At 43.9% G+C, this 25168-nt stretch overlaps 1 protein-coding gene across 1 annotated transcript in view; it reads right to left on the bottom strand.

Annotated features, from left to right (window-relative positions):
• The window catches only part of SLC4A4 (solute carrier family 4 member 4), a 198358-nt gene that overhangs the window by 152719 nt on the left and 20471 nt on the right, over positions 1–25168 (bottom strand). Inside the window, exons 2-3 of the mRNA XM_067297497.1 lie at positions 20614–20687; positions 344–523 (exon numbers count right to left, since the gene is read on the bottom strand). Of these exons, the coding sequence (XP_067153598.1) occupies positions 344–523; positions 20614–20686 (253 nt within the window). The 5' untranslated portion in view covers position 20687. The remainder of the gene's footprint in view (positions 1–343; positions 524–20613; positions 20688–25168) is intronic.

Below are 25168 nucleotides of genomic sequence, written 5' to 3' on the forward strand. Positions count from 1 at the left end.
GTGCAGGAGAAGCTGCTGCAGTGGATCTCTCCAGATATCTACTCAGCTTTTGAGTTTTCTTGCTATCTCCTTAAACACAATGCCAACTTTTGGCCTGCTCCTGACTGGCATTAGCTCGGGAGCAAACTCAGGTGATACAGAAGGGATGTAACATTTGCTCTGGCCTGTGCCTTTTCCAAACCACAACCACCACTCACCAACAACTGATTAAAAAAAGACTCTGGCCTTGCAACACATGATGACCGTTTTCATTGATCCAGTTTCCTCCTTCATGCTTCAAGTCAGGAGGAAATCACCAGACAACAAACCATCATATTGAGTAACAGCCAACACCAGCACTTACTGAGCGGTTTAAGGATGCTGCTGCTTGTCTCATCAGCATTTTCTACATCTGATTTGTCAGAGTAGTTCTCAGAGATTTTCTCCTTTTCTTTCTTTTCTTTGTGCCCAGGTCTTCTTCTATGACGCCGCCTTCTCCTATAGCTCTTCGGCACATGGACCCCAATGTAAATAGTGTGATGACCTAAGGAACACAAGCATGGAGAATATTAATTTTGATCGCATATGGTACAGTTCACACTGCATTTCATTCAAACATTAATATATTGCCTAACATTAATTACCAGTGTGTTTCTTGGCTTCATATGAGAACTAGGAACTCTTGAGTTACCATTTGGAAAAGTATTTTTTGTACAATCACTTCTGAGAGTACACGCCAGTGCAGACTCGCTGATAATTATTCAGTCCTTGTGACTCATTTAAAAATAAAAATAAAAACCACAGAAGGTCATCAGACTAATTTTGCAACACTGAATACAATGCTCTTCAAAAACATTCTTCATTAATCTTTCCCATTTCTTTTACCAAATATATTAACTGGACTAAACACTCACCTTGTGCAAACTCATCCAGTTTAATTGTGCACAGAGGACTTGACTGCATAGTCCATTGTACAAGAGGTGTTAAAGTGCTACTAGGGTATTACTATAAAACAGCAGATGAGGAAGGACTACTAATATAAGATACTGTAAACTTCTAAGTACTTGACACTTTCCAAAATTAGAACTAAGTAAGTTAAGAGTGTCAAATTTCTTATGCTCATTGAAAACACAAAGACTGCCTTTTTCCCTTTCATACAGACTTCTCTTTCAAACTAATGGACTTGAACTCCATTTTCCCATTTTTATTTCCTTTTTATAAGTTTGATCAAAGTCCTTTATTTTCAGGGCTTTTTGCTCTTCTACCAGCCTGTAAAAAAATTTTCCTTGTGCTAATAGAAAGCATTTACGTTATTTCTTTTTCTGTGCCCAGATAATTCAACTATCTTATTTAAGCTTTAAAACACAGCCGTTTCAGGTTTAACCCTTGAAAAATGATAGATGTCTTTGATGCTTTTGGAGTGGTTTCCCCACTCATTTCACAGTGTAGCCACGCAGAGTTTCAGATAAACACACGTGCCCTATTACTGACTGAAGTACGTTTATCCGAATGAATGATCGTCAAAAGCACATAAAAACAAGCGTATTTGTCTTCATGTACAGTCAGTTACTTCCTCTTGCACCCAGAAATGACAGTGTTTCTACAGAGCTACCCTTCTACAGAGTCACTCTCTGAGTCTCCTCACATACATTTATTCTTAGCATTTATACTTTGCATGAAAGCACGGCTGTTAAAACCACATGTGACCATCCCAGGTGACAGATTCAAGAGAAGGCAGGGGGTACAGCTTGGGCTGGGCACTGCCCCAGCTCAAGTCATTTGGTGGCTATCACCCCCAGGAGAGGAGAGACTCCACCAAACATTAGCCTTCACAGCTACCGGCCTCCACATCTCTGCTGCAGCTTTGGGCAGGTACCCTCAGTCCTGACTCCAACACCTACAAAAATTTCTCAGAGAGGATATTCATCAAAAAACCCTCCTGAAACATACTTGGCAATGTGAAATCACATCACTCCTGAAGCCACAGAAACTCCTGGCAGATGGGTGGGCCAGCACCTGACAAGACTAGGATGGCAGCATCTGAAGGCAGCTGCGCTCCTGTGGCACTGGACACAGAGCTCTGCAGCCCCTTTTCCGCTCAGAGATGCGCCCACCTCTCTGCTTCAGCAGTCGCACTGCCTTTTGCTCAGGAATAAGAATTAAGCTAAGCAAGTAACCAAAGTCAGGCATCACTTGATAAAACAGCTGTGCACTTGCGGGAAGTTACAGAGAGAAAACTGACCCTTGCTATCCACCCATCTCCGCTGATTTTTCTTCCTTACACAGTATCCACCAGTCTCTCTTTGCATCCGCAAGCTGCAATTATTGCCCTTTGCTGTTTGCTTTTAGCAGCATTACAAGGCTCCAAATTAGCCACCTATTTGCAAAACACAGGAAGTTGCTTCAGAAATGCCAGCAGGACAGTAAAGCCAGAGGCTGCAGCTATCACCTAACTCCACTGCTGAACACATGCATGCCATTCCTCATTATGTTAAGTCCCATCTTTGAGAGAAAACTTAGGCATGAAATCTCCAATTTCCATAAGAAACTAACTTTTTAATGAAAACTGGCTCCTGAAAATGTTCATCTCTTGTGAGACACCTTGTCTGAGGGTTGCAAGACAGACTGTGATGGATCAGCGATAGTGATGCATGGTCAAGGGTGACCAGGTAGTCCACACAGCTGTATTAGGGACATGAACTGCAAAGTGACCTTTCAAAAACACACCATGCAGATATAAACACATATAGCATATACATACACACACACATATATATATAATATAGATATGAGGGAGACGTTAAAAAGTCAGAATTTTCCACGGAAAAATGCAGCAACCTTTAACTGCTGTTGAAGATTTCCACAGGGGTGGCTGAGACATTTTGCGACCAACCGTGGCAAGCGCTCCTGTGTGCGAGTGTGGTGTGTTTGGGTCTTTTTGAAACTCCTGCCACTCTCTTGTTAGATTTAGCTATGAGAAGGCCTGTCAGGTCTAGTACGTTCCCTTCTGCGACCCCACATTTGACATTTCAAATCGCATAAGCTCTTGAGGCAAACTGGAAAGTCTGGAAAGTCCTTCACCTTTTTTGCACACGAAATTTTAAACTGAAAGCATCTGAGGTTTTCTAAAAAGCTGCTTGACCAGCATGGCCCTTCCTGATACCAGCTTTAAAATAGCTAATAGTACCCCAAGGACTTTGCACAGAATGGAACGATAGGCCAGAAACTTATGAAAATAGCTTATGCCCTATGCACATTACACTGTCTCTCACACCAACCTACACAAGCTCCATAACTAAGAGTGTTTAGATATACAGATCTCTAGTAGTAGCTCCCTGGAAAAGCAAACACAAAGGACAGATTAGAAATTTTAAGTGCAAACTGTTGTTGAGTTACTCAAGTAGAAAAAAGCATCTAAAAAAAGGCTCGCTAAAAACTGCATTCTCAACTCTCAAGGACTGTCAAGGAAAAAAAAAAAAGTTCTCCAATCTGATCACTTAAAAATTTTTTTCACTCCTAGACTGGAACTAAGCGTGATATATTTGGGCTCCAAAGTAATTTATGTGGAAATTGTAATGAAAAGGTAGATGCTTATAACAAAACTCCCCTGCTCACTCACATACATAATGCTGCTGCAGTGCCTGTGATGGCCTTGAAATGAATCACATCACCATTCTGGTGGCTACAGTGCTGCAGCAAGTTGTAGTTTATGTACTATCCCGAACAAGGCAGAAGACCATGCTAAATAAACAAGACAGATATACATTTTGTGTTGGTCTTTATAAAGCGTTAGTGCAAATCTCTCAGGGTGAAGTTAAAGATACTTGATAGCCAGTAATATCTAGGCTAAGGTATTAAAAGAGTCGCTGCAGAAACTCCACAAGTGTAGCGACTGAAAGCAAACAAGTTACTAGACTGCCATGTGCACATCTCCTGCTGCTCCCTGGCTCTAGCAGCTGTACGAAGGGCCGGTACAGTGCCAGACACCAATAACTTGCCATCTCAGGGAGCAGGACAAAAGAAAGAAACCCAGGAGTCAAGCAAAATCAGGCAGCACAGCAGTGACCTGCATCTCTTGATTCCAGCCCCTGTGCCAACACCATGAGCTCTCAGAAGCAAGGGTGAACCACAGAGGCCCCTGGGAATAGGCAGAGCCATGCTGCCAAAGTCAGGGACCTGTATGGTGACATATTGCAGATCAATATCTGAAGACACGATTTAGTTCTGGCATGTCAAGGAACACCCATTCCAGCAACTGGGAATATCAGCTGGAACATGGCAGAGAGCATAACCATTGCCCAGGGACAGAGAAGGGGAAATCTCGTCTCGGCAGAAGCAGCAGGCGTAGGACAGGGGCAGCCTTTCCCGAGGAATTCCCACAGCCAAGATTGCATCCAAAAGCCAGATGCAAAAGGATGGGGTGATTCCGGTGTCTGTATCCAAACAACGTCCTCCTTTGAATCGCTTTAATTCTGTGGTCAGCTTAATAATAGAAACATATCATAGTAAGCCTGTAGTCTTAATACTTTAATATGCTGCCAACAGAACTGAACAATCTCTTTAATCTTTTGATCACATCTGCACAGTACAGATTTTGGTAATATGAAACTAAGTTATATATATATACAGGCAGGCAAACATCTGCATCACTTAGCTGCTTTTCCCTGTTCTGCATGAGACGACTTAATGTTGCTTTTTGTCATCTTTTTTTTCTTTCCATCTGTTCAGGGAGGCCAAGCAAGACATTTTCCTTTTCTGTGTACTTGAAGTAAGTGCTTGGCATTTGTTTACATTGTTGCAAATGCTGAGATAAACTTTTAGGCTCCCTTCCCAAAGTGCCTGGAAGGAAACAATTGACACGTACTCTCAATGCGCTGGCTTTCTGAGACATTTCCTACTCACTAGGATAACAGAGCTTTCCCATGAGAACAATTTACTGCAAATGCTAATGCCTGATAAATTTAACATGACACACATGCACCGCACTATTATTCTGCAACTTGGTGGAGGATGGGAAGACCAGAGCTGACTGATATACTTTTCCTGATAATCCAGGTCCCACTAAGCCATAAATTTCACTCGTACACCTGACAGAGGCCAACTGCAAGTTTCCTTCTGTGGCACCCACTGCAAACACAGCCTTTTTCTGGGCCCGTTCCTGCCTCCCTGCCCACTCTTCTCCCGTAAAATCACTAGCCTCTCTTGTGAACCTCATTAATTTTTAAAGGTGTTTTGGTTGCATAGATGTATGTATTTCACAGTGCTATCAAATCTCATAGGCAGGATGCACAGAAAGACCAACAGATCTGCAGGTGAAAGTGGCCTGCACCTTTGCTGTTCTCAAGGACAGTGGGTCAAAGCTTCCTCACACCTACATCTGCTGCAGCTGAAACTTCTGAAGTTGGCTTTTTGCCTGAAGGTAACCCTCACTGTGTGCAGAATTTTGAGCAAAATGGGTTCATCTCATTTTTTTAATAGAGCAAGAAGTATTCATCATCAGAGAGGTACTTTTTCCCTGGAAAAAATTTGGTTGAAACTACATTTTCTGCTTCATTAAGAGCTGTTAATGAATAGCAACTCATAATTTTGAGTCCAGATTTAGGGTTTAGGCACAGGAGATGCCCTGAATCAGTTTTATTGGTGAAAACCCTCTCCCTTATTACCAAGTTTACAGTTTTATACAATGTGGCATTTCCTCCCTGCCTTCAAGAGTATCTCCTCATCTCCTGTCTCGATCCTGGCCAAGTATGGTCTTGTTGAAGTACTGGGAGGGAAATTGCTCAAATCTGAAGCAGCGCACACCGCACAAGCTCACGTTCTCAACACAGCAGTGCTCTCACGGCCTGCACAAAAGAAAGCAGAGCTCCCCAGACACCGTGCTCTTGAGTCATTTTCCAAGTTATTCCATTTAAGGGAATTGGAGGTTTTAAAAAATGTAAACCTAGAAAAAAAACAGTCTACCAAAAAAATAAAAACAGCAAGAAATCTGCAGTCTTGAAGTTATCCGACCTGGTCAAGTTTTAGCTACACATTAGCTCCTTCTGTGTGTTTACATGTTTGGCCCTGCTACCCCGCTACCTGCAAAAGCCCTGTCTTCTTTCAGCTCCTCGCTCTCCTGCCTGCTGCAGCTGGCAGAGGGCTTCGTAGGGGTTTCTCAGCAGGATGAGCCAGGCCCTGCACGTGGGCAGGTTACGTGGTGCGTATTAAACAGGCCAAGTTCCTACGTTTCTATACCAGTAATTCTGCCTCGTTGTTCTTGCAGTCACTGTGGCACAGGCCTCGAGTCAAACCTGAACGGAGTCTTCTGTCAGTGAGGGGGCTTCCCCGTGCAAGGAAGGCAGGATGGCAGCTGCATAGTGATGAAGAGGCAGCGGGTACGTGCGATGAACGCATGCTGAACGGCTGCCCAGGTCGCTGCCAAGGAAGGGGCAATGCAGCCCTGTGAAAGAATTGGGACAAGCCTAGCACTAGCAGCTGAGGAGTCTGACTGAAGGTAAATGCTGAAGAGATCTTGGGATCTGCCTGTGTGAGAAGCGTGCCAGCGGCAGGGTATCGGGCACTCTCAGCGCAGTCATGTCACTTCCAAATGTGATACCCCAAGACCTCCGAAGTACAAGCCGTTGATACTGTTTGCCACGTGCGTATTCATTCATGCATTCATGTACAGGTGCAAAAGACAAAAACATATATACAGTGAGAACTACAGAATTCAGGTGTTGCAACCATATTGGCCTTGAAGAATATTATTATTTCCTACTATATCCTTGGTAAGAAACCAGTTCCTCCTGAAAGAATTGTACAGAATAGACCTTCTCTGTGACACACAAATAGCTGTAGAGTTCAGATTTCTCATGGAGGCTGAACTTGGGCAGTTCTGGGGAGCTTCATCCTGCAACAATGGTCTTTTCACAAAGCCTTTTGTACAGTGTATTTAAACACATCAATGTAATATGGTAGCAGTGGCCATAGTACTAATCCAAAGGTAAGGTAGTACCAGAAAACCTGTGTTACGGGAAATGCAAACTGAAATAATAGCCTTAGCATAAGAAAAAGTCAGGAGGTATGATTAGATTATCCAAGTGCTCTGGTAACTTCTATGCCTGAGGTCTCTGCATTACTTTAGACATAGAGCTGAGTCTACAGCGTTCTGCCATCCTAGTGCAGGACCAAGGGCAGATTCTCAGCCTAACAGCGTGTATGACTGAAAATCTTTTTCCATTCCAGATACCTACAACTAAATAATGAAGCAGAAAGAGATCCCACTTTAATTACGATACTCTTCTCATTTTCAAATGCCTTTTAAAAAAAAAAAAAGAAAAAAGAAAAGAAAGGAAAAGTGACAGTGAAATGGCTTTTGCTCAGTCAGAACAAAAGTTGGTCATTTGGAGAAAGGAGCTGAAAGTTAAAGGATCAAAGGATAGAGTCTGCCTGGTGCATATTCTCTAGAAGGAATCCTTTCCACATGACGGGGGGTGCTGAGACTTAGAGCATGGAGAGACTAGCCCATAAAGAAGCTCAGGTTGGCACCTTAGAAGGAAACAAGATCAAAAACTAACATTAAAAATTTATAAAGCAATGAAAAAGAGCTGAGTACTAGCAGTTTTCACCCAGCCCTTATTTTTACTTTCAAGGCTCCTTTCCAAAGAACAGGGAGAGTCGCGTTAAACCTGATCAGGCTTGGACAGGCTCATGTGGTTACGACTAACATGTCTACACAGCCAAGCCTCTCCGTAAGCCAGCTGCTCCAGCCATTTGCACCTCCTGCACTGGGCAGCTGTGTGCGCATGCAGGCATGCAGGGAAGACTGGGACACATATTTCAAGCCGCCTGAATGAAGGGCTTCACTCAGGACACGACAGCCTTTTAACTATGGAGCACGGCTGACCTAAAAACACAGGCACGGAAAGGTATGCCCTTCCCTGCCCATTTCCACAGCCAAACAGTCTCATATGGGGACGGAACTGAAACACAGCATATCCTCAGGGCGAGGAAGCTTTAGTTATGCATGTGGCTTCTGACACATACCTAGAGCGCATGGCTTTTATTCCTGCTACTAACCAGCTGCAAACTTTACAAAGACTTGCTGCATAGAGACACCTGATTTTTAGGGCTCTGTACCTACTGCAGCTCTGAAGTCACATTAGACCGGCAGGGGATGCAGCCTGCCACATGCTTTGCCAGCAGAAGACAGCATGGCACACCTTTGGGTCTAATGGCCAAGAAGAATATGTCAGTGTACTGCCAAGCACACAGTTAAACGTGGCATTAGCCAACACACTACCAGAATTACAGTGAGTCTCTTGCAGGTTTTAGTGGCTGGTTTTAAAAAACGGAGGTGGCAGCAGAAGGGTACATCTCACTTTGTGTGAGAATCAACAGAAATAAACGACAAAAAAAATGTGATGGCCCAGAAGGACACACAAATCACCGGGATGATCCATTTTAAGGGAAGGTACTAAAAGTAGCATGAAGCCATCCCCAAATTAAGCCCTGCTTAGTTTCAGATCAGCTCAAGAAATAAGAACAAAAGGCTGTGCCATCATGTGCTGAGTGCCCTTAACTCCCTGATTTTAAAGGGGTAATAGGTGCTGACTACCTTCCAGGACTGGTGCTAGCAGAGGAGCAGGTGCAGGCCCTCCACCAGAGCCTCACGTTGCAGGCTGTGGCTATCACGCTGCATCCCCAAGCGCATACTGCATGGGACCCACAGCCCACGCAACACCCCGTTTCAGAGGACAGTTAGCACCAACGCAACGGAAACAACCCTCCCAGTCCCTCCTATACAAGGATCATATTGTGCCTAAAAATATCCCAGAAGTGATCTGAAAGAGCATTAACTGCCACACAGATGAAAACATAGGCCACAAAGAAACAACAGAAGAATCAGAGTATTTTCAATGATACATTGGGAAGATGCAAATTCAGGGTAAGAGAAAAGGCATGGAAATTCATAAGACCTGTCAGGGTACACGGCTCGCTCATGCATTAGAGACAAGGAACATGACTATCTCCTCTAGCACTGTGTAAGAGCTAAGTAGTCACCACTAATGCAGCTGACCACAAGGCCTGAAACTGAAAAGATAGCTCATAAGCAATCTTCTAGACAAGCTGGCCGGGCATATTCCTGCACCCACCAGAAAGGCGTTTTAAGGACATCCTAATATTCAAGTGACTGCTTTCCCGGTAAGCAGGAACTCATCCATCAGGTAAACAGCAGAAGAGCAGTTAGTTTGTTGACTTGGGTGCAACTTGAAACAAGACAACGTTCCAGTTGGAGGTAAATCAGATGCAAATCACTCCTCACCCCCCACAGTGAAATGGCACCATCAGACAGTGGAACCACATAAAAGAGGCGATTCCCTCCAAACAAAGGGCAGCCCTCACAAGCAGGACGGACTTTCCTCCTTGTGTTATGGTCATGATTTTACAAGCACAGAGACATCCACGTCTTACATGGTGACGGCTGGGCGCAAAATCACCTCTTCAAGAGGCTATCAACAGCTAACTCCCAACTAACCCATGCTTCATCTGGTGAAACACTCCTCTCTCAAGAGCTTTCAGAGACCAGATGAGCACTCAGTGAAGTACACTGGCAGTGCAGGTCATTTGTATTTGGAGTCACAGGTGGGCTGAAGGAGTAAGGTACAGAGACTGAACAAAGACCATAAAGTGTGGGTTTGGAGCATACAAAAAGCCACGTATGAACTACATCACATCCTCAGCGGAACTAGCTTGGTTTTACGATATAATGACAATTACAGTGTCTGGGTCATGGCTGTGTCCAAGTATGGACTATCACAGAGGGCCCAAGATAGTTGTTTGGATCACAGGAGACAGAAAGAGGCTAAAGGCATCCAAGCTGAGCTCGGGACAAGCATTAGGTGCCACGCTGCTCAGCACAGAGGCAAATCGTGGGAGTGTCCTCAGCAGTGGTCCCACAAGGAGGGTCAGTCATGCAATGAAGCCGCACCGCCAGGGCCCACTCACCAGGTAAAAACTAACTCAAATGATGAAGTTGACTGATGGTTTGAGTGAGAGGCCACACAAGAAAAAGAGCCATATTGCAGGCACAGAGAATGCAAAAACAAGGGAAGCGCCTGGAGACAGGGCAATTCAGAAGAAGGACAGACCCCCTGGCCAGCACTGTGGAGAAAAGGAGCACCTTTGCCAGAAGATGGACGACCTGAGCAGTTTTGCTGAACAGAGCAGCAGAGCCACTCCACTCTCCCTTCCACTCTTCGGAGCCTTGACTCCGCTCTCCTGAGCAGGGAACGGAAGGTCTTTGAAGAGACTGAGCACACACTTTCAGAGGACCAGCAGTAGCAGGTAGATTCCTAGAGTTGGACAAAGGATGCTGGGTAAGGGACTGTGGCTAGGAGAAGCAGAAGAATTCATGTCTGTATGGAAACGACTGGGGAAAAACTGGCACAAGTCTGTTATCAGGTAACTGAACAAACTGGGATCTAGAAGGCTCTCAGGCATCGGGGCCTTTAAAAGAACAGTAATATGCAGTAAACTAATTCTTCCATGGTATCCCATGGTGGTGGCATTTGGCTGAAGAAAAGGGTCAGTGTGATCTGATCAGATGATGGGCCTTAAGGGATGGGAACAAATACTTGTAAAAGAGCATCCATGAGGTTGAGTACAGGGCTCACAGCCTAATAGAAGGCCACCGGGAGAACAGTCTGCAATGAGACACATGCAGTAAAAGGGCAAAAGATAAAACGGGCTCCAAGAGTCAAAACGCAAGCTACTATTCAACTGAGAGGCAAAATAGAAAGGAACAAGACAAGAAACTACGGGGCTTTCTTCAGCTGTCCATCAGCCAACCGTGGGCTCCAGCTTACTTCTACCTTTCCTTTCTGCCACCTCTGGCATAAAGACCCTGTATTCATTGCTAAGGTTAAATTGCTTAGGAGATGACCCAACACCCACAAAAAAGATGCTTCTGCCTTCCTGGCCCCACAAGCCGTTACTTACTCAAACAAGGAACTTGACTGAAGTTCATTTTACATATCTGTGTTACTGCACTTTTTCTACTCATATTCAGTCTTTTACTAAAACGACTGCAAGGAACAGGGAACAGAGCAGGGTAGGTAAGACAGCACGTAAATATGAGAATCTTTTGATAATATCAGGTTTCTAGAACCTAAGTGTCTCCAAAAGGTCAGTTCAATCTTATGTAAAGTGACCTCTGTAGTCTTTAAAAGGTTCCCACGTAATGACACTATAGTTAGCCAGACAGAAAGTCTTCCTAGCCATCTGTCTAAACTTTGCACTTCTCAGTTTCAAACGTGCAGCTTCCACTCCCACTCGCTCCCTCCCCATCAATGGCCCTGACTTAAACTACAAGATTCCTAACAAGATTCAGAGGCTACTTCAGCAGAGCTTGTTTAAAAGGTTAGTACAGTGCCCTGAAGAATGGGATTGCTTTAAAAGAGGAAGCTCAGTGAAAGTCAAGAAGATACAAAGTAGGAAGAGGAAATGAAAAAATTAAATCAAGTTTTCATCTGGCTTCCTCAAGATCCTACAAACTCTGTGAGCTTAGAAAAAGCAGAATAAGTAAATCGCCAAAAGTGGTGGATTATTAGGAGAGAAACAGAATATGTGCCATGAAACCCAGGAGACACACACTGATGACAACTAAAAGGTACTGCTCTGTGACAGGAAAATGCAAGAAAGCTGGCAATGAATTAATGGGCAGCCATTGTTTAGAGTGAACAATAAATATGCATTTGGGGTATTCTCACTGAGCTTTATATAAGCTATTACTATACTCTTACCTACAACCCCCTAAGCTGCTTTTCTTTCTCTCTTCTTTGGAGCTGTGAGAGGTTACAGAAGCCACCGAACCTGTCCTGCTGCGATCTGAACTAATCTGGCCAACGCTGCTTGGATTCTACTCAAAGAAAAGAAAAACTTGAAAAAGCACAGCTTTGGGGAACGTTGCGGGGGGAGGGAGGGGAGAGCTGTGCTGGAGAGAGCTGTTTCTTTTAAGTTTTAAACCAAGCTGTGTGGAAGTACACAACCTTTGGATTTCTTGGCATCCAACTCAAGACACCTGATTTTCAGGAAGCACTGACCACAGTTCCTTTAAAAATCATGCCCCCTTTTGAAGTGCCCCAAATTGCTACCCAAAATGGACATTGCCCAAAACCACCTGTCTTGGTTGAAAACACGTTGGCCTCATTTTCCTTATTTCCATCTCATTAATTACTAAGGCTGACAAACTGAGCAAGCTGTACTTGGCACTATTAAGTGTGTGCATACAGGTAGGTTTTGGACCACTCTCCAATATAAATAAGAGCCTTGATTTTCCTAGCTGCTGAGTCTACATACTAAGAGCCTTCTGTGAGAGCCTTTGGCTCTTCTTAGAAAAGTTAGGCCACTGACTCGGGAATAAAAGCTTGTAACGTTCTTCCTCCCAAGCCAGCTGCCCAAGGAAAAAGAGCACTGAATTTTAGGCACTGCTCACTGCATTGTTTGCAGGCCAGGACTCTTAAAACTGCTGATGAATTGCTTAATCCAAGTCTACCAGGGACAGTCTTTCCTGTCCTTAAATGCATGGGTAAATTTTACAAAGAAAAGATGCATATTGGTTATTGTGGTAGTTTTAAAAATACCATCTAGTTTGCTCAGCCGCAACATGACCCCTTCCAACCCAGCACTCAAGGGTGAGACAGGTGGAGAGGAGAAAATGTCCATATAATTTCTTTAAAGGAGAAAGCCAGCACTAGAAATGTCATCATCATACTTCGAGTAGATGGCTGCCATTTCAATGCCCAGCCATGCTGCGGTATGCTGACCGAGGCATTGCGAGGTCCCTGCTCTTCCCAGTGTCAGTGGGGGGATCCCAACCACCTTCAAATACCAGAGGTTAGCTGCTGCTTTACCACGTGCAGAGCGTGCACACAAGCAGCAGAAAGGCCTGCCATTGTAACTTGCACTCTAAACTCTGAAGCAAACACCATGCCTTTTTAGAGCCGAGACTACTGTCAATGTCACTGTCAACGCGCAGAGCGGCACACTGTCCAAAGCCCGCAGAACAAATGACGAGGGTGGGCGCAGGTCACGGACAAAAGCAAGATACCCAACTGTAACACAGCACACTGAGATCCACCTAGACCATCATCCCATCTCCCTGGATTTGGGAAGTGCCAGGCAGCTCCAAGGGAGTTCTCATAACTGATCAACTCTGCAGTACCGTGTCGTGGGACAGGAAACAGCCCCACTGCATCAGAACCTTGATTCCAAGGCTGTGGTTACAATTAAAGATATAGAGGCTGTGGTGTGTTTTATAAAAGGCAGATTCCAAATGGAGGCTGGGTTACTAGAAGGCCAAGCTCCTGCCAGCAAGGCACCACAGTGGAATGCAAACATGGTACTCACAGGTCTGGAGACTCATTTATATGAAAGCTTCCTGATGTCTCTCAAGCAGCATAATGCTTCCTTCAAGGAAATGCTGAAGTTTTCTATGTCCCTTCTGAGTCCCTCTTACTGCCATGGAAGTTCTCAGAGCCTTGCGCAAACAGACTCAGAATATCACCCAAGTGAAAAGAAGGGACAGATCTTCGCAAAGGCTGAGATAATGCCTGAACCAACGTAAAGACTGCACTAATTCTACCACACTATAAAAACAGCTCTAGCATCAGTTTCCAGATTAAGCCCAGCTCTGCTGGCTCCGGACCCACAGAGGAGAGGAAAGAACACTCCTGTGTTCCTTCACTAAATGAAGACTCTGTTTAGCGTGGCCAAGCACGAATTAACCCAGGTCTGACATACTCTGACGTACAGTCAGATATCTCTTACCTTCTGCCTCAGCAGACAGTTTCCTTGTTTGCTGAGCAAGTTCTGTCATTTACCCTTCAGTACAATTGTGCTAGACTTTTCCTTTGAACTTCTGTTTTGATTTAAGGCATGGAGTATGGCTCTTAAAAATCTGTCCATTTAGGAGACAAGCAAAAACCTTGACAGAATTTGCTAAAATATAGCCAGACATGGCAAATGCGCGCATTACACATTTTACAACTGTGTCTGGACTTCCTCAGTACATTATATGTTACCTGTTCAATTTAAAATGTCCTAGAAAAAGTCAGGAAGGGTAACCAGCACATCTGAGGCTCAGACCTGTAGACTGAGTAAAGGCTATAGCCACTCTTCAATCTCCATCCTGAACTGGCATGGCCAGTATTATTGTGCCTTCAAGAAGAGGAAGGTGTATACAATAGGTGGGAAAAGAGAGTCAAACAGCTCAGAGTTGGATCTAATCCTAATTTAAATGAAGCAGGAGAGAAGGGAACAAAAACATCATGTAACCAGTAGATGCACAACCATCACATGCCCCAACCCTCTCCATAAAACTGCAGCCTTAGCAAAACTGATCCAGCAAACTGAGAACCCACTGAAATAAACGGAAAGGGGATCTTTTTCTACATGCATGCACACATCTCCCTGTTTCAAGGTACCGGTCTGTAGGATCACCCAGAAGGCAGTGCAGGGGTACCGCTTCTTAATAAGGAAAACCTCATTCTCTGGAACAAGAAAATCTCAGAATCAGAAGGAGGAATACAAAATACATCTAAGCAGAAAATGATGCCTCTACTGTTACAAGCTTTAGAAAAGGCATGGTTTGGGGGAGAACTTCTAGTGCCAATGAAAGGACTAACAGGTTTCTGCTGGAAAAGACACTTGTAAAAACCCAAACTACCAGATTTCTTAAATAAGCTAGGGCCAAAGAAGTGAATGCAGCTCAAGCCACACCAGCCTGCATACTGATGCTGAGGAACACCTATAGAAACTGAAGCAAAAAACAAAAGAGAGATTAAAAAGTGACCTTTGTAGTGTCTCTATTGCAGGCACAGTGAGACAACCGAGGCCCCTGAACTGGGCTATTCTGCACAGCCCAAGTAAATCTGTCTGTCCTGAAAGCACCTGCTCTCTCTGGGTAGGACCAGCAGCTCTGGGATGGCCCCAGTAACTGCAAGTTTCCACTCGGAGAAGTCACTCCCATCGAAGGCTGAGGGGTAGAGGCATGCCATGTGGCAGCCACCTTTCCAATTTAGATGGCCTTCAGCAAAGTGTGTTTCACTACCAGGTCAGAAAGCTGAGCTAAACTTATCTGAGATGAAAAAAGCCAGTCTCTGTCAGGATGGTGTGGAAAACCCTCCCTTCACTGCTACGTGCTTTACACTCACAGAACATGTCACTGCAGAACTTACCCTTGCTTAAAAGGAAACACAGCCTTTCCTTTGCACTGGGCAAAGAGTATCATATATTGACTCAACTGTTCTTAAAACATTTTCTCCATTTCTTCTGCATGCACAGCCAACTTATCACTAACTTATGTAAAAGTTTATCATCTGAACTTGGACTGCAGTTTTTCTCACAGAGCTTGGAACAGGGCTTCGCCCTGGCAAAGCAATAGCAAGGGGACATGAGTCCCTTCTCATACAATCCCAGCGCAACAAAAGCTAATGCTGATATCTGCCAACTGCTCTGCCCAAAAAAGTCCACAATGACCAGAACACCACCCCGTGCAAAGACAAGGAAGACGGACACATGCTGGAAAGCTTCAATAGTAAACACACTCATAGATTTACTATCATCAAACTAGCAAGTGACTGCAAAGTGGCATTATCTTCATGGCAAAGTAGTTCTTAACAAACCACTTTCAAGTAGTTTATATTCACTAACTTCATAATATTTGTACTAACAGCTTCCCTATTCCACACATGCAAAAATGGCTCCCAACTTTTCCACAAGGGTTTTCCATATAGACTGCAGTGAAGTTAGAGCACAAGGACTTTGTTATTTATGGCAAACCAGATAATAGTACATTTCAGCATCCTCTGAAGTGTGATGGATAATTAAAGCTAGAGAAAATCTAAACCGAAATCTTTCATCCAGATACTTCAAATTTGAGAAGTTCCCACAGAATAGAACAGAGATCCCAACCACTCGACTTGTTTCTATTAACTGTGTGGGGCAACACTCAGGCCTCAATCTCTGCCTGATATTCTCAAATTGTGCCAGTGGTTGTACAAAAGAGAATAAAAAGACAGTCCCTAGGTCCCCATCATTTTGCTTTTGCATAATCAAAGCCTAAGTCAGTCCAGCAAAACCAAAATGCAGCCTACTCTGAATTAAACTTAGAGATGGTCAAAGTGAGGTACCAAAGAAAATTAATGAAGTAGAATTTATGCTGAGATATTATGAGATTAATTTTTTAAATCATACTAATTTCAAAGGCAATTCAAAACAGGTCTTTTGGTTATTTCTGAAAACGGAGAAGGTCTGCCTATAGTCAGTGAAGAAAAACTGAGGCAGGGGGGAAGCCTACATGAGTAAATACAGATAATTGCTCCTGCTTTCTGTTTGCTGTTAATAAAGATTTGCACAGGAATCACTACTCTTCCAATCCCTCTCCTCAATTGATCCAACCTCCAAATAATCATCTTAGGCTTATGGCCTCACACAGCGTTTTACCAGCAAAGTGTAGAGAGGGTCAAAAACAGAAAGGATAGAGGAGGAAAATGAGGGAGCAGCCAGCAAATATGGCAAAGGAAGTTACTGAAAGTTGCTTCCTAATCCCTGTTTAATGCTCCACACATGGGTTGATCCCATAATGTTAACAGGATCCATGAAAAAGTTGCCACAGAATTTTTTCCTGAATTTATTCCTGCAACAGTGGTATCTCAGAGATACTCTGATACCTTAACTTTGCAAAATGATTAAAATGCAGGACAAAACACCTTGCAGAAGTGCTGGTCCCCTTCTCCTAATATATGCACCCAGAGTGCTACTCTGGCCTTCCAGTAACCAAGTCGTCAAACTGAAAATAAAGCATCCTCCACCCCATCATGAAGTCAGGGTGGCAGCGAGCCTGAGGGAAGTTACACTTTAAGAGCCAAGAATACCTTATCTCAAAGGATAAGGTGGAGCTTTATTTTTCCCCTGTTGCAAAATTGGTTATTAAGTAATCTGTTTATGTCACACATACCAGCACTCCTAACAGGGGCATTGCAGCAATATGTCATTACCTTTAAGGAAAGGAACGTGCAGTGCTTTAAGTGAATGGGAATGGTTTTCTTGTACAGGAGGTTCAAATTAGGGCCGTGCCTGTTCCTGGTTTCCCCTGAGAAAGCCTACGGTTTCTCACTTTCCTTCCTTTCACACTCTGGACTGGACCGAGCTGGATCCCTGGTCTTGCTGAGTCACATTTCCAGGCACTTCTGTGCACCATCACCGAGTGCCAACAAAGCAGCTCTTCATAAGTAAAACGTACTGAAGTTATTAATTAAGCCTTCTCCCTGATAAAGAAAAAAAGGGGTAGCCAGAACTGAATCATTTCCCAATGTCAATAGCTGCTAGCATTGATATAATAGCAACAACATGCAGGGGTCTGGAGGCACCAGACTGAGGTGCCATCCTAGAGATGCATTTAATAGCATCTTGAACTGGGTCAAAGCAACATACTTTTCCAAAGGGTATAAGATTTCTATTAACATTACATTTACCCAGCAAGGGCATGTCTCAACATCCTATTGACCAGAAAGGCCCATTTCTTCCCCCTTGTTAGAAAGCAAAGTGCTTCCCTCTCGCCCACACCACCACATAATCAAATCAGTGAGCAACATGGTAATCCAGAATTGCTACGTCCTTCTCACAGACACGATGCAAGGCCACCAGCTATATGAATAAATGAACAAACAAACAAAAGGAGAGAACCATCAAGCACATCACTGGAAAACTCCGACTTAAGGAGCGCTCACTGCCTTGAAACAACAGTGCACTGCTTCTCTCTTCTTACAGTCTGCACAGTTAGTCTGCAAAGGAGGGACACTGAAGATGATGCCTTTCAGATACTGTCTGCATCTGTTCTAAATCAAACAGATACATAAGCAACAAAAGCAGCTGCTTTCCAAGGAGTTTGTGCCCGACAGTGGGGTTCTTCAATTCCCTTGTGTCAACTCCTGCAGCCGGAGAATCCCCCCCTCCCTCTGCCCTAATACTCCACTGTCGTCTCTCTGCCTTTCCTAACAGGGGGGAAATAAAACAGGCTCATCTCTCTGCTCAGCTATTTTCCTACAAGTTTCATGAAACTTGTATCTTTAAGTAGCTTTTTGTGAAATTTGGTCAAAATTGATCACTGGGTTAAAAATATATATATATATTGGGAGAAGAGTGGAAAGAAGAGGCAAGAAAGGCTAACAATTTTATGATATGTGCCTTGTTTCCTCGTGAAAGTGGGCTGAAATTAAAAATAATCAGAAAATAAAATACACCTAGAGGTAACAATTCCACTTGCAATTACCTTTTTCTACAGAGGATGTGATCACTGTAAGCTTTTTAGAAAAGTGAATTAACCATACCATGAAAGGTAAGCTGAAGTAATAGAGAGGGCTTCAAAGCTCACCTCTTCAGGCCTCTTGCTAAAAGCTCTCCTCTCTTTGAAACTGCTCCACTCCTCTTACGCCTGCAAACATCTAGCAAAAAAGACTCAAGAGCATCTGCAGCAAGTATCAGCCAGGGGGTCTTCAATCTGATGTTTTAACCCTTCCATCAGACATACGCAGACTATGACTGTAAATGAGATGCCGGTATGCGTATCAGATACACACATATTCACTAAGTGTACTTATATATAGGGTGTGTAACTGTTTGTAGACAGTTTGAAGTAGCTGGGGACATGCGCCTTCTGTATTAAGACAAATAAGATCTCCTCAAAGCGCCAAAACCTTTAACACTTACTTGCTAAGACCCCAAATAGGCCAGCAAGCTACGAATTTGAGGTTGTCCCAGTAGGGCAGAGTGGAGCAGCCGAGCAGCAAGTTGGCAACTGAGCCACATGCGCACCCCTCCACATCGTGACAGCGACAGATGCTACAGCGTCAGCAGCGGCCCCACCGCAGACCGTGGCTCCCTTTGCCATTTAGCTAGGTCATTCACAGAAGCCTGGCAAGGAGCAAGGCGCTGCCTTTAGCACGAACAAGGGAATTAGCCGGTTACCCGGCTCCAAGGCTCTCGGGAGGCTCAGACAAGCAGCTACGGTTCTCAGAGCCCTGTCGTGTGCAATTATAAATGCTTCATCTTTTTTCACCTCCTCTTCTCCTTACACCAGCAAGAGGAACAACAACTGGTCTGTCAGCCCAAGTAAATCAAAGGAGGATATCTGCATAGAAACATGGAGATAAACACACAACATCTAGAAACATTACATTAAACATTAACCACAACCTTTTTCCCCAGCACCTGCAGACAGTTAAAAAGGACACTGCGGCGCTGTTCTGCACAAACAACAATCCTGTATTATTCCTGGAGCGTCCCGTATGGGTGATACGTACCACAAGGGCAGGTGGCAACATTTAAGGCAATAAAATATAAGAACTATTTCCCCTCTCTTCTCTCCCAAATGTTGCTTCTGGGCCTAAGTATCAATTATTCTATGAGCAAGATGCTAATACAAAAGCCCTGTCACTCCAACCCCGCACAAAGGCCTAATTAAACCCTATGCGATGATTTATAGCTACCAAGCACAGATCACTTCATACAAGACAGAAAGAAAACACAGGCTTTTCCATGGAAATGACTTGCTGGAAGTGCTCTAATCAAACATTTTTGCAGGTTATTTTTTTCCATACTGCTTGATACTTCAATGTTCATCACCAATGACAGTGACAGGGATGTACCTCCACACCTTTCAAAATATTTTGAACTTAAAGCTACAGGTGTTTGTTTACAAATTAAGAAACTAAAATAAAATTATATACCAAAGTCAAGAGGGCAAGGAAAACATTGTGAGGGGAAATGCTGGCCTCCTTTCCCTTCTAGGTAGGGTACGTCTCCTACAGCCCTTTCCTCCTCCTCCTGTACTAGTTTATCAAACACACTGTCAACTGATCCTCATAAAACAAGAAAAAGAGAATTTGATAAAATAATTCATTCCTATCAAGTTAAGAATTTTCTGTAAACAACCTTAGAAAGCTGAACTCCTTTAAACTCCTTTTGCCTTTGGGATTTCACAATATATTTCGAGAAAAAATAAAAAGGCTTTTGAAAGAGCCTCCTCTTTTCCTAAAAAACTGACCAACTCTTTGCTCTGTTAAGAAGTTCCTCTTCCAGGGAAAGCTCTTCCTTTTTCTCCTCCTAAATTAAAATAACAACCCAGGAAAACATCTCCTTGCTGCCTTATGCCCACCCCTGACACTAGGTACACATTTTGCTAGTGTTCTGATTTACTTCCCCACCTGCGATGTCTGCGCCTGTATTCCACTGCTTCAGGGTGCAGTGGTGATATGCTAGTGTTGCTGAAACTTTCATACGTGAAAGAAAAACAAAAAGCCCTGACATTTCACAGCTGCTGTACGAAAGAGCGAGCATTACTTTGTGGGAGGTGGAAGTCCACGTCAGCAGCATATAATAACCTTCACTCTCGATTTGAAAAACTGGATTTCTTCAAATTTAACAAGTCCGTTCCACCCTGATTAAGCTTACTGGCATCTCAGTCAATTTTAGGATTAATTACTAAGCCACAACAAACCTGCCCTTTTCCTCTGCTATCCGACTGTGGCAAATTTATACACAAATACTAATCGTGACGATATCCTTTCCCCCCAGCAGTCCAAGGTCTCTTACCTTCCACTTCTTCTTCATCACATACATGTTTAAGGAAGGACGCCCCTCTATCCAGCACTGCCTCGTCCTCCATCCTATAGTAATAGAAAAGAAAAAAGGAATGCTCAGACTTCTCCTGGAGGGAGCTATGTGAACCAGCCCAGCTCCTGGGCAGGTTAACTTGCAAGCTGCTGTTCATGTTATTGGGAGCTCTCCCATTCTCCTTCCAGCGCCTGCTGCTCCTTCACCGAGCTCCTTCCAAAGGGCGTTTGGTATATGCTGGCCTCCCGTAGCTCCAGTTCTAACCTTGAGAGGACATCAGTGGCCACAGGTGTGAGAAAGGTAATCCCAGCTGGAAGTCTTGGTTTCTCCTGGTTCCTTTTTCCTTTTTTGTTCCTTTTTTCTTTTTCTCTAAACAGGATATATATACCCACACAGGCAAGTCTGGGACTGTCTATGCAACAGGCAACAGTTTGTGGAATTCCAGTTTCCCTTTAAAGCTCTTAAAAGACGTTGCCTGCAGAATCATCTATACAAGCAAGCACACACGCTAAAGGCAGACATACACACACGTTTGAACGCACAGTGGGAGACTAGGCTTCAGCCAGCCCCTTAATACCAGCAAAGCACACTTGTCTGTTGAGAGGCAAGCTGTGTGTCACATGTTGGCCTTACAGAAATCTGACATATGAGGATTATCCAGAGACCAAGCTACAGTAAGTCAGGCCATCACAGCAGACTCATGTGCGTGTCACGCACCCATTCATTCATTCATTCGGGAACTGATTTTAGTAATGGCTTCCTCTCCCCTCTGCTTTTCTCTCCATCTCTTATCAGCTCCTCTTTATAAAAGAGGCTCCTAATTCTGTACCTCCACCATGAAGTCCTCCTGTTGCGCTACCCAGAACTTGTACTGCCCTAGGTCATGCACAAAATAAGCACCCGCACGCTTTCCAAGGGGCCATCTGCAAGCTCGCTTTAGACAAGCATATATAAAAATGTTAAAATAACAAAAAAAATTTAAGTTATATTAAATAACCTACTTTCACAGGCTAAGCACACATTTGTTGATCATTGCTGGAGATATTGTGCAAGCTTTCTATTCTTAAAGCAAGGACAGCACATCAAATACACATGTACCTAACTATACAGATGACCAACAGTCCCCTCTGAGGCTACTGAAGAGAACCTCAAGCTCATTATCAGCGCAGCTCTGAAACTGGAGCCCTACCTTGCATCCTGGTTTCCTGCCAGTGGCGAGGGACAGGCATAGGTAGGTGATGATTTAAATATATATATAAAAATATATATATATACACATATTTAAATTATACACACACACACCTATTCTATATATATTGCTAAGATGGAATAGGGGCAAGCTTGGTACAGAAAGAAAAAAACCTTCAAAACATCCTCACATCCATATTGCTTCCCCTTGCAATCCCACAAACTGTTCTAAGTGCAGCAGCAGCAAACAGTAAATTAATAAAGATTTTTCAAGGGCACATTGACATTCAATAGAGTATATAAAAAAAAAGAACAGATGTATACCAGGGATATCCTAGGACATCTACCTTGTAACAGCATGTCAGCATCTACTTGCACAAAAAAAAGGTGGTCTGCCGTAAAAGAAGATACCAGAGCCCCCATTTGCTACCAGCAGCAGCAGAGGAGCAGCTCTCCCGTCGTTGCCCTGTCTTCCTCCGCCTCAGGCACCCTTATTGACATGCCTGTCGGCCTCATCCTTGGCTCTTAGTCTGCAGCCAAGAACAGCTCAGCCCACATGAATGACTCCCAAATATTTCACAGAGAAGGAAGAACAAAGCCAAAGAGGTCAGACACAAAACCACTAAGTTAGCATTCAGAAATATACATTTTTCATTTGGATTACTGGATGGCAGCGGTTAATACAGCGCCATACTCAGCACGAACCTCAGCTCCTGCCTAAGTTTTGATCGAGTTCAGAAGTTTGAAGCAAGGCCCGCTTCTCATTCACACAGGCCATTTCCTCACGCATTGTACGCAACAGAAACCCAGAAGCCACAAGATTTGAACAACAAATTCCTTGAACTTGAGAAACATATCATTTTACAGGCAGCTGATGCCCTGCACGCAGGCACAAGATGTGCTTCCTACAGAAGCCAGCAAAACACACAAAGCCAGCACACAGGCCCAGAAGCCTTCCCCGAAAGCTCCAGGTCTTCATTAAATTACTCCAGACCATTTATGCACCTTATCTTTGGCTACAAAAGAGCACAGATGCCACAACTGCTCTCGCCTGTGTGCTAGGGCTGTGTAGACACACCCCAATTGTTTTTTGTTTTGGGCTTTTTTTTCAAAGCAGCACAGTAGCTACTTGCTATAAACACAACTGAAAACAGCTGGAACACATGGGCCTGGATTTGCAGCCCAAACACAAACCGCACGCGTCTCTGTCTCTCCATGACTCTGCAGAGGCTGTTCTTACAGTCTCACTCACAGCATGCCCTGGCATTTGCCCTTCAGCGTGTGCGCGTGCACAAGCACACCTGCGCATCCCGCTGCCTCAGCTCCAGCACTGTCTCCAGGCTGGCTTCTGCACACCAGCTCTGGCAGCATCGGTCGAAGTACGCTGCAACAAAAGAGCAAGTCACATGGTGGGGGAAAGAGGGAGAAGGGAGCCAGTGAAGGAAGGAAGCGAACAGTTTCCACTGCCTGCAAGGAGTAAAATGCTGAAAATCCACCAGTTGCCATGCCCATAGTAAAGTGCCTGCTCACATTACCCACTGCAGTGGTACCCTACCTCTCCTGGGGCAGTTTAGCACATTTAACAGCAGCACTTTCTGGCTGCAAAGGGTTCGAAACCTGCTTACGACACATTGCAACACTGATGCTTTCCCTGAAACGTGCCCAGAGCAGATTGCAAGGAGCCAGGGGGGTTTAAAGGGCAGGAATAGAGCCTGGGTCGCCTTGGCACAGCGCCCCAACTCTAATCCGCAGGAGCTTAGTGATTAGACTCTGAAGCGCCACCTCCCTTGACTTGGTCTTTTCTGTCCTTCTCAGATTACCACAGGATTTCTTCAGGCAACAATCTGGCAAGAAACATCCTTTGTGAATTTGCACAGGGCAAATATTTCAGCCCCTTGGATTTTTTCAAATAACATAAAATGGGAGTTGTAGAAATTAAAAAAAAATAATAATCACAAGAAACAACAGAAAATCTTCATGTGGGCCTTCAGGGAAAAACTGGTGCAGAGCCCCATCAGTGAAGCACCGCAGCAAGGAAAGGTGTCTTCACCATCCCACAGAGCAGAGCGCCACTGGACCCAAGAAAGAGGGAGGAAATGACTTTTGGGCCACTGAACAGAAATTTGCCTCAGCTTAAGGGTGGTGTTGGTTCATTAGCTCCTTTGAGTAAGGTCAAAAGGATGGGACATTCAGACACCTTTTATCTAGGCCCAGATGCTCATTACTGCTAATGCAAGGTTTTGCAAAAAAAAAAAAAGAGAGAGAGAGAGAGAAAATTGTTTTTCTGTTTTCAGGTTCTAGATTTGAGCAAGTCATGTACTCCAGTCAAATATACTTGGGTGCAAAACCATAAGCTGCTACAGGAAACGGCCAGTCTGGGTACACAGATCAATACTAAGCATTCTGAGAAATGCCGCTGTACGTCAATGCGATTCTGGCAGAAGTCTCCCATAACCCACCCAACCCAGCTTGCAATCGAAACCTGAATTTGCAGACCACCCTCAGATGGAGTCACAGAAATATTCTGCCCAAGTACTGAAAAAGAACAAGACCAGTTTAATACTAAAAGAGATTCCTGACTTTGGGATTGAGAGAAAAGTCAAAATACAGTAGGCAAAGATGAAGGAAAATCAGTAGCACAAAGTAGAAGAGCTGAAAAGATTCTTCTCCAGGTATTCCCGCACAAGCAGAGCCCACCCTAAGGAATGAGCAGGTACGTTCAACTCTCTACTCAGGATAACTTTCGAGGTGAAAGCATTTCGAAACACCCAACATTAGCAGAGAGAATCTGACTTACATCCTATAGCAAACTGCTGTGGTTCAAGACCAATTTATTTAACTAATTTTTTTTAAATTAAACCTATCACAGAACTCCTCAATTCCTTCCCCTCGGCTACACTTATCTGACAGTCTCTGCTGTGCTTACCACGTTATAAATTCTTCCTGTAGGTTTCCTTGTTATAGCACCAAACACTTGCATCACATCTTCAAAGTGGTATAACGTAGCAAGATGATACTTAACCTTAGCTTTATAGTCCCCAACCATTACTGAGGCGGAGATAACCTAGGCCTCATTTGCATAGATGTAGCAAGGCTCAAGGCTTATTTTGAGATCATTATGTGATAGCTACCACAGACTTGTGACTGTGATGTGCTTTTTCCACTACTGCTAACATTTTAGGTGTACACAATAGAAGTCACTGATCAGTTTACAGTGCTAGAAATGCTGTCTTAAAAAAAAATAAAAAATAAAAGAAAGAGATGATCTGATTAAGCTTGTTTCTGTACAAAAACCTACATTTGGAAGCCTATGAAAACCTCCTTTAGGCACATGAAAATGTTCAAG

The sequence above is a fragment of the Apteryx mantelli genome, chromosome 5 (genome assembly GCF_036417845.1).
Source record: "Apteryx mantelli isolate bAptMan1 chromosome 5, bAptMan1.hap1, whole genome shotgun sequence".
In the NCBI taxonomy this organism is placed as follows: Eukaryota; Metazoa; Chordata; class Aves; order Apterygiformes; family Apterygidae; genus Apteryx; species Apteryx mantelli.